The 10,977-nt window shown below is 38.2% G+C and overlaps 1 protein-coding gene across 1 annotated transcript; it reads right to left on the reverse strand.

The window, feature by feature from the left end:
- Positions 1-1,660: 1,660 nt before the first annotated feature.
- LOC139725449 (phosphonoacetaldehyde hydrolase-like) lies at positions 1,661-10,480 on the reverse strand. The gene is made up of 6 exons (XM_071636524.1): positions 10,432-10,480; positions 9,380-9,579; positions 8,445-8,601; positions 5,705-5,937; positions 3,966-4,037; positions 1,661-2,055 (listed from the first exon to the last, which is right to left on the reverse strand). Exons 1-6 carry the CDS (start codon positions 10,478-10,480, stop codon positions 1,867-1,869), a joined length of 900 nt encoding a protein of 299 aa, XP_071492625.1. The 3' UTR covers positions 1,661-1,866.
- Positions 10,481-10,977: the final 497 nt, after the last annotated feature.

Consider the following 10,977-nt stretch of genomic DNA (forward strand, 5'->3'; position numbering starts at 1 on the left):
AATCCAATTTTTCAAAATTTCTGTCATCAAATACCACATATCATTATTACTGTTATTATTATTATTATTATTATTAATAATATTATAATTATTATTGTTATTATTATTATTATTATTATTACTATAATTATCACTATTATTATCATCATTATCAGTCATAGTAGTAATAGTAGCATCAGCAGTATTATTACTATCATCATTATTCATTATTAGCACTACTGTAATCATGATTATTCTTATCATTTATTATCAACATCATGATCATGATCATTATCATAATTACTACTTCTACTAATACTGCTAATAACACTACAATTTCATCTGGCAAGTCATGAATAAGGTCAAAAATTTTACAATTGATAACTGATGAACATACTGACAAAATCTATCAGTTGCTTGGGGAAAATCATGATTTCAGTGTCATGCTGATGGACACATAACACTGGTGCTAAACAGGCATGATAATTGTTGCTAAAAGTCTAATAATAACTTGGTCCTCACTTTCACATCTTTGATTTTGCAAAATCATGTATTGTATGTGATTTGACTTATTTAAGAGTATTCAAAAACTTCTTACACCAAAATATTTATTTCAAAATATGACACAGTGTATACAAATACCCTCAATTTGCTTTGCTCTTGGTTATTTTGTTTTTATATTATTATTACTTTATCTTTATTTTATCTTTTTTATTTCATTTATTTATTATCATTATTATCATTATTATTATAATTATTATTATTATTATTATTCTTTTTTTTGGGGGGGGGGGGCAGTGGGTAGGCAAAAGTGCGCTGGTATGATAATAGAGGAGATATATGCTACCCCTATGGAGATTTTTCTGTCCACATGTGTGTGCTCATGATACAAACTTCCAATGGGCGATCCCCCCCAAAAAAGGAGGACAAACTTCAGAGTAGTTTTTACTCATAACAATTGAGAAGAATCAATTCATGACAATGGATGTTTTTAACTTTTTCCCCACAATCTGTTATGTAGGCAGCTCCTTTTGCTGAAACTAGACCCGCTGTGACAATTTGACACAGCGTGATTGCCATTCCTGAGAACTGTTACATTGTAACTACTATTATGACTGATATCCAGCTTTCAATTCATCAATAGAAAGCAAACAATACAAAAGGACTTCCTCAGAAAACCTAGTAGGCTTTCTCCATCAAATATGTCAAGTGCATTCAAAATTGATGAGAGCATCAAATTAAAACAGAAGAGATTGAAACAAAACACACATACACACAGACATAGACACATACGTACACACTCTCTTTCACACACATAATATGAGTCATATGCACAATTTGGGTCCACACTTTAAAACGTGTTTAATGCACTTTATAATTTAAGACCATTTGATGAATGTGAAGCACTTGTTTCGTAACACTTGTGTTTTCTCAAATCATCAGTCAAAAGCATAACCTATCAAAACTTACCTCACACTTCATAGGCAAAACACATGAAGGGTACTGCCGGGCAAAGGACTTTGTTTTTTCTACATGACAGATACACCACTCATAAACATATATCACAACTTTTTAAATCTCAAAAATTCTTGCAAACTCCACAAAAGGACAACTTTTGCGGAATCTTGGATTTTTACAATTGATACAGAAGTCTTTCCTTACCTGGAGGTCCACTTTAAATTCACACTTCATGAGAAATGTGGGTGATCAATGCATTTAATGATTGTACATCATTTAAGGAATGTTAATCATCATACCCCACCATAACTTCTAATAATCTTTCTAAAAAAATCATCAGCACAAATAGCACATGTGGCATAGTCCAGTGTACACTTCTAAAGTACTGGCATTTCACAATACTGAAAGGAAGCGGCTTGCAAATAGGGATCACGGCTTTTCGCCGACAGACAGCCGGCGATTGATGTCGTCGATGACAGGAAGTATATCCCTGACGGAGTCAATGACGTAGTGCGCTCCGCTGTCAATGAGGACCTTGTAGGCGCGCTTCAGACGACTCGCATATTCATTTTGCGGCATCTCGAGGAGCTCTGCCTCAGTAGCCCCCATGTAATTGCCCTAAAAAAAAGAGAAGGAAGAAGCATGACATTGAAGAAAAGCTGGGTAGATGGTCATATATTTGTATAGAATTTTATGTTTCCTTGTGTATACCTGACCGTACAGCAATATCAACTTAATGATACATTGGGATATGGGGTAATCAACTTTTACGCTTTCCTTGCATTGTATATCTGACAAGGAGTGAGAAAACGGTGACAAATGAAGTCAATATGAACCTGAATCTAGAAAAGTGAGTAACATTTCACAGAACAAGGAAATTACCATACAGTTTGGTGCTTGTTGGGGAAAGGCTGTAGAAGTGGGAAGAAAGACATTGATTTTCAGAATACCAACCCCAGAGAGTAAGCAGACATGTGGCACGTGAGGTCAAGGAATAAAGTTGGCTCTTGTGAATTCCCAAGAGTGTGGTGGTGATAAAGCTTCTTTTTCTTTTCTTTTTTTCCTTTTTTTTTTTTTTGCTGTTTGGTGTTACTTAATGATGGGTGTCATGTTGATTGCCACCAACTTCCCCTCAAGGCTGCAATAGTATTCCATCAAAACTGAGTAGCTGATGTTGTTTCAAAGATTATCATTAGTGTTGCTTGTAGAGCATACTGACATTTCTACCCTCTGTATACTTTGGGTATGCACTGCATGCATGATCAAATGCTATGACAATGAGGCTGCATAAAGCGAACAGCTATACAGACATACAGATGTGCACAGCTAAGTAGCCGAGTGTGTGATAAGGGCTAGCTGGTGATACTGCAAATGGTTACCATGCATACTTAACCCGTTGAGGACGAGTCCCAAGCATACTCGGGCAGGGCTCTATGGGAAATGCGCGTTGAAGCAAAATCAGCCCGTCCTCAACGGGTTAAAGAGGAAGTATTGAGAGGAATATACAGAAATATTGTAACCTCATGATACGGCATGCTATAACAGGGAGATTGGAAGTTCCTCAACACTTCATCTCAAGACTCCAAATCACCAAAAATGAGCATTTCAAAGTGAAACCCTCTGATTGAATCATTCTGATCATTCCTTCCCACACCAGTCTATGTATTGTCTACCAGATTGAGCTAATATCAACTCATACTGGTCATGGTCACTGATACATGCATATCATATAGATGATGACTGGCGGGGGAGGGAACATACCGAATGTTCCACCCGAAGAGTTTGAAATGCTATTGAGGGAGGTTACAAGTCCCGAGACAAAGTCGAGGGACTTATGGCCTCCCGAAATAGCATTTCAAACCCTGAGGGTGGAACGTTTTGTATATGTTCCCGACAACAAAAGTCATCATCTGTTATATTATATGGGTTAGTCAAGTACGTCAAATACGTCAACGTCAACCACCGGCACAACGCACTCGATCACTCACTTGCGCCACGTGTTGCAGAGCCAAATTCTGGCATTTGTTACGTGAAAATGTTTTCCCATGGGAGAACATTACAAAGAATGTTCGCCCATGGGCGAACAGAACGAATGTGCCTCCATCACATGACTGTGTTTAGCCAATCATTTACTGGTATTTGACTAACCCATTTGATATAGTGCAATGTTGTATATTTTTCATACAGCTTGAAGACAAGGTCGAGGCAGAATAAAAATAACCATGCTGTTGCTGTAATTCCTGTTGTACACTAGGTTGTATGTATGAATTCAATCCATTGCCTTGTCACTGAACCTCTCAAGAATTGTGCTCACTAGCAAACAAATTGTATTACTGCAGTCATTCCTACAACTGCACAAAAAGAAACATTTTATTTCTAATTGAAACTTTTATGAATCATCACTGGTATTCAATGCACTGCGTAAATAAACACTTTTGCATGTTTTTGTTTACTTTCACAGGTCTCATGCATGCAAAGAATGTCCTGTTTTACAGTCTCAATTTATGTAAAGGGATTGATAGACTCACTGTTTTTGCCACTCCAACAGTCCAGCAGCCACCGGACAAACCCTCCATAATCCCACTCACTGTATCATCCACCTATTGAGAGACAAAAAGACATCAAAGTTAAAAGCTAAAAGTTCAAAATTATTTTCCTTTCCATCAAATAAACAGAGAAATTATATAAAATGTATGAGCAGAACATATTTGTAATAATTGCAAAAATGTGAATTTACAAAATACATGTGAAAATGAGTAACAATTGAAGAAAACATAATTGCCTTTTTTTTTATATATACATGTACATCATACACTGGCATCAGACTCAAGCTATCATCAAAACTATCCTGGACTCCAAATGACAATCTCAAATTTGTTCAATCGAAGTGACAAAAAACTTTAGAGCAGTTCATTAAATCACATTTTATGATTATCATCGAATGGAAAGCTGCGACGAAATGCCTAAAACATGCAAGTGTCCGGAATAATTTCTGTTTTCAAAAGCCACCATGATGAAAAGATTCAGTAGTTTGATTTTCTTTCAAAATTGTGTTCGAAAACATCATTTGAAGTCTGGACAAGTGATGCTCTGACAACAAAAATGCTTTCAAATTAAATGTTTGGCAATCATATGTTGTACATATACTGGTTCACACAAAAATGTATACCCAACCAGCAGGGGTTACATAACTACACCAATGTATGAAGTACATCACTTACCCGGCTAGTTTAAAGAATGACTGAATAAATGAATATAATGTTGGAGCTCCAACACCTAAAAATTTTGGGACTGCATTTCCATTATGTTCGAGATAGAACCTACATGGAAATACTTACACATACATATGTTGGTTATAAAATTCTATCTTTGAATAAAGCCCTAAAATATGTGAAACTGCACAATCAAGACTATGCCTCTTACACAGAGCTGTTATCTATACATGTATAAGCTCTGTTTTGACAATTGTATGACTCAAGTCTGTAGAGGGCAGCATACAATCAATAAGCTCATGACACATGACACTTGTGATTCATCGAATTTTAGTTCACCTTTAAACATACTGTAAAACGAGGAATGTTCGCGTGCATTTTATTTTCGTGAATTTCGTGAGCGCCAAGATTCGTGAAATTACAATGCACACAAAATTTCTTGTCTACACTATATGCATTGGACGCCAGTGGCAATTCGCGAAAATTTCATGCCACGAAAAAGGCCGTCAGCTCCAATTCGCGAAAATTTTGTGCCGCGAATATATCATGTTTTACAGTACTCTGCTCCACCACTTGTTATTGTGCAATCACAATCATGCTGTTTCTAGTAACATGAGCTCCATCAACAATAAATAAGCATAGAATTTGTTCACACATCCTCTTCAAATGCATGCTTATCAGCAATACCTGCTCAAATACACTTGTGGTTAGAAAAGTTATCCGTTCAGAAAATTTGAATTGTAAAAGATGTTCACATTCTGCCATTTGGAACAGATTTTTTTCATTCGCCCCGGCCTCACAAATCAGATTACAATCAAGTCTTATGTTGACAGTATGAAAAATTGGGCAAGATGTGTCATGATTACATAACCAAAACAGCTACTTGGACAGGTCAGTCAAAAGATTTACTACAATCTTAATGCTCACATCATCATTTTTATCTTATATCACTCGTGTTTTCAAAGATCTTTCCATTGTCACTTCTCTTGCCTTGACAAGACGTGACTGACTTTTTGTAGGATAATCTTCTTTTTAAACTCTTTCTCGCAGGTTACCTTGACAACTGCCTCCACTGGGTTGATGTTGAGCTCCATCATATTCAGAAAGAGCATGTTCGGAGTGGGCCTCGCCTCCTTGACCTTGTCCGCTGTGGCGCAGAAATCCGGCTCAAACCCCTTCTGCGCCGCCATGGGAACCAGATGTTCCATGATTTGACTTGGGAAGCCAGTTGACGTCCCGATCTTGAGCTGGTACTCATCTCTCAGACGCTGTACCGTGTCGGGAATACCTGAAAGACATGACAGATGATGCAATGACAAACAGAACAATTTCCTCGTAACTCCGGGATGCCAAACTTGCAAACGGCATTGCAGTATTCTGAGGGATAAAAAATGCATACTTTTGGTGGAAAACAGTATTTTTACCTTTCCTGCAATCAAAGGTACTGTTTACCATTGCGAGTGCTCAGTGATTTAAAAAATGTTCGAGTTATCACACTTAATGCATACGTGTAGATCAATTGTATTGATCATAAAACATCCTACCATACAAAAATTTCGCATGACGCCTGAAATATAAGGAGATATCACTATTTTTCTCAATAAGCCAGAACTGCAGATGGTTTATTCTAGAAACAATGTTATTATATTTATTGTTCACATGTTGTATTCTAACAATATTAACATTGATTATAATGATTAACACTTTTACTTTTACTTACTTTTAACACTTTTTACTGCAAAGAAGCAATTAAGTCTGCATCTTTGCTCACTAATTTTTATGTCTGTACACTTGGTTGTACCATTAAAAGCTATCTTACTACCAGGTAGTCATACTTGCCAACATTTTGAAATCCTGAAGAGGTAGATTTTGCGAGGGAGCGAAGTGACCAAGCCCAAGCGCGCTTGCGCGCGAGGGGGGGGGGGGGGTGTGGGAGGGGGGTGTTCCCCCTCCCGCGGTGTGGACTTTTTTTGATTTTCAATATCAAAATATGAGATTTGGTGCATGATTTTTAACCTTCTTAAAGGGTTCTTGGTATTGATAAAAAAACATATAATCCATGTAAATCTATGAACTATTTTGTAGACTATGCATATAAAAATAAAATCAGACAAATTGGTAAATAATTTTTGTAGGCTAAGCATATGTGAAAAAGTAATCAAACATATTGGCAAATAATTTATCCCCTTATAGTGTACTTTCTATTGTGGAGCTAGTTTGATGAATAAGACATAATGTTGCCCTCACCAAATCTAAATTAATTAGCGGATGACCTGGCTGTGAGATTCCTGTACGTGGCAGATTTTGCTCTCTTCTGCAGTGTTTGGGAGGGTTTCCATTCGTAGCATTCACTCTTGCAGAATGTGAGCTACCAAAACATTACTATTATGCGTGGTTCTAGCTACACGTACACGTGTACACTAAGTCTTGCACGCACGTTATGATAGAGACTAGTGCGCCACTGCAGTGTGCATAGTCATGTGTGCATATTAGAAGGCTGAATACGACGTTTTTGAGGAACGAGTTCCTTGAAATTATTATTAGTATTCTAATTACTAGCTTATTTTAGGGAATCAACGCACAATGAAGGGAAAATATGACTTCCATTTCATTTTATGGTAGGTTTGCTACAAAATCGGTAGATCAGAAGAGAAAATCGGTAGCCGGTCAAAACCTCTAAAAAGCGGTAGTCTACCGCCCAAAGTGGTAGAGTTGGCAAGTATGGGTAGTTCTCAGTTCATCCCCCTATAGACTGTGCTGTACTAAGTGACTTGGGACAGATCCAACCAGAAGTAACAATGCCATAGTCCCATACAGAGACCATTATTGTGCTACTTAAGTGATAAGGGGGATTATGCAATCCCTTATCAATGAAACTTGGTTTTTGTCAGGATAGCTGCAACAATTAGTGAATTAGGCACACTGTGAGTTACAAATACACATGGGTCCATACCTACACTGTAGTCTCCTCTGGAATTCCTTCTAAAGGTCAAGGCTATATCTACACACGACATATATCCCCACCATTTTAGAAAATCACATATTAACTTTAACATCACAATACTAGTCAGTCAGAGACATATGATACTGACGTTCCACAGAAAAATATGTGACTAAAGCAATGAAAGGCACTGATATTGACTGGCATGATATTGATCATTACAAATGTTCTGGCCAGGGATTTGAATTACCTTTGAGGGACTACCTTCAGATGCTATAAAAAAACTGGACCACATAAATGACTAACATGAGGAATTTCCTGATGGGCAGAGTTGCAACACACACTAATTAAAGGTGGTACCGTGACCCATTCATAGGCACTATTATAATGTTAGGTATAACTGTTTGGGTAGCCTATGTGCATGATAGAATGATGCTTAAGGAGAAAATTACAACACTAAATTGCACGAATATAGTTATGACGAGGAATCATGATTCTGATAGTTGATGTCATATCAACTATCAGAAAGTGTCCTTCACGGGGTCTTGAACCTTAGACTACAGACTACCAATTCTGATATCATATACCCTGCAGAGTAAATGGTTACAACGAAATTCCGATTACAACGAAATAAAAATTAAGGCCGCAACATTATTTGATCGATGTCTTTGATTGTTTATTAGTTCGGTTATAACGAAATTTTGATATAACGAAAGAAAACTGCCCGTACGGAGGACTTCGTTTTAACGGGAGTCCACTGTATAGGTAATTTGTGTGTGAGTGTGTGTGTGTGTGTGTGTGTGTGTGTGTGTGTGTGTGTGTGTGTGAGTGTGTGACCCACAATGCAACCCTACCTTTGATCACACCGGCATGCTGGGCCAGTGCTTTGATCTGCTCGGGTACAAATGAACTGTACATCCTGTCGATGTCGGCCGTTGTGGCTGCTTTTCCATGCTTCTCTTTCCACAGATGACTGATGCGATCCATTTCGAGCATTTGGGCAATATGTGCCTGGAGGGGGGTTGTAATTCAACCAGAAGTCCGCATGTTGCAAGTGATATTATCAAATTCTGATATATATTAAGGTACCGTACTGAGGTGGAAGAAGAAGAAGAAGAGGTGGAGGATCGAGGAAGAGGAGGAGGAGGAGGAGGAGGAAGAGAAGGAGGAGGAGGACAGGAGAATGACACTAATATTTTCAATAATTAGGTGATATTTTCTCGGGGTAGCCACTTTAGAGATATTTATCACTCTCCTAAAGAGCCCTGTAGTCACTTAGATCATAACCTAGCAAGAAAAAAAACCCCACCATTTTCAACTAACTTAAAAAGGCACTTTCTCCTAGATATTCACTTACACTTAAGCACAGCATCATCAAAATGATATATAGTTCCACCTGTCACTCAATTTTTCATCTTCTCTGATTTTTTTAAAAGCAAGATATAATGAAAAGATGACAGCTAGACAGATATTATTTCAGCTAACCCAGCATAAACCTCTTCCAGTGAAACAGATCTCTGCCCATCAGGAGATGGGCTCCTCTACTGCCAACTTCCTTCAGTGTAGAAGGCTTAAATATTGGAAACTTCCGAGTGAACCATATTTTGCACCAGGCCAATTACAGCAATTAAACATCACTTCTTTATAATTTGGCAAGTGAGAGTTTTGTATCACCACTTCGTAAGTAGGGCCTATTTGAATGTTCTTAGTTTTCGTGCTACTTCACTTCGGTGCATTTCCCCAGCACGAGATACTCCATGGTTACAGGATGCGGTTGCCATGGACTCACCCGTTTGTGAGCTCCCATCGGTGCTCTGACCTCCTCATCCAGCACTTGGATGCCCTCTGATTTGAAGACGTTGGTGAATGCCCTGACAGGTGCGAAGACACCACAGTCCACCACCGTTCCGGCCCAGTCAAAAACTATCATCTTGACTCTGCCTCGGTACTGGTAAACCTTGCGGTATTCCATTAGAGGATTGGCCCATACTGCTTTAGAGAAGATGCCATGAGTCAAAAAAACATGTTTATATGAGATATAAATTTGCTGATGCTCAATTTTCACTCACATGATCACAGCTTTGCATACAATGTCAATGGATATGGGAACTTGGCTCTACTCTTTTTTATGAGTCTGATTTGTTTCTAGTCAAAGAGTTTTCTTTTGACTGCCCTTTCTGTAGGTCTGGGGGGCATTTCATGAAGCATTTTGCCTGACAACTTTGTCAGACAAATTTGCTCTCAGCCAATCCGATGCAAGGATTTCAATGGCTTTTAAACTGCAGTTTGTAAGACAAAATATCTGACACAACGCTTCATGAAATGCCCCCCAGGTGTAGCAATACACCACCTCTGATTACAGCTGATGTAGTGATGTAGTTGTAGGACACGCCAGCATGGTTTGGCATAAGCTTTTTTGATGTAGTAGACTACCAGGTACAAAGAAAAAATAGAATAAGAAGAAAACACAAACCAATCACAAATTGACTAGATAATTTAATACCCAATGACGTGTAATGTGTCTCTGGAGGTGCCTTGTGTCATTTTAGGGGGCTCAAAAATCCACTTCAATCTGCCCCTTTTCATTAGCCATCAAGTTTTTTGTGGCTAAAAATATCACTTTTTAGCAGTTGAAGTGTCAACATTTTGCTTAATTTCTGGATCTTGTTAATTTCATGTTGTGAAATTTGAGGTTGACTTTTGGCTTGCTTGGACCTGTTTATCCACTCATTTTATTGTGGTCCCACACCACACATTTTGTGCTGGACAACTACAGTTCTACATGTACAACAAGCTGAACTGAACTGAGCTGAACTCCAAGACAATTCAAGTGCCATTTACAGGTGTACTTCCTACCAAAGTTGAAGTTACTACTGCTATCCAGCTTCATTGGTGTATGTGGTTCCAGCCCAGCTGATGATGTAACGTATACATTTTGATCTTGTCTTCATCTTTTGGTTGAAATTTTGAGGTTGACTTTTGACTTTTGGCTTGCCTGGACTTGTTCATCCTTTCATTTTATTGTGGTCCCACACCACACTTTTTGTACTGGACAAAAACCAACACGCTGAACTGAACAGAGCTGAACTTCAAGCCCCATCCACTTCTTATTATTACACGTGTAGTCTTACGTTGCTACTGCTGTCTTACACAATGTAGTTCCAGCCCAGCTCATATGAGGTAACATATGAATTTTATTTTTGCCATCAACATAGCGTCTCAATATTGCAGTTTCTCAACACCTGGATTTAAATGATAGCATACCAAAGCGATGATGGGTGTAAGCAAAAATTCCCACCAACTTCTCATTGTGTTCTTTGCTGCTATCTCGATTCTGCACACCCTACAAAGAGAGATGTGCACCACCAAGAAGCAGCTACAAAGTGT

The sequence above is a fragment of the Diadema antillarum genome, unplaced genomic scaffold, assembly GCF_040938485.1.
Source record: "Diadema antillarum isolate AM-2024a unplaced genomic scaffold, OU_Dant_1.0 seq00000041_RagTag, whole genome shotgun sequence".
Classification (NCBI taxonomy): Eukaryota; Metazoa; Echinodermata; class Echinoidea; order Diadematoida; family Diadematidae; genus Diadema; species Diadema antillarum.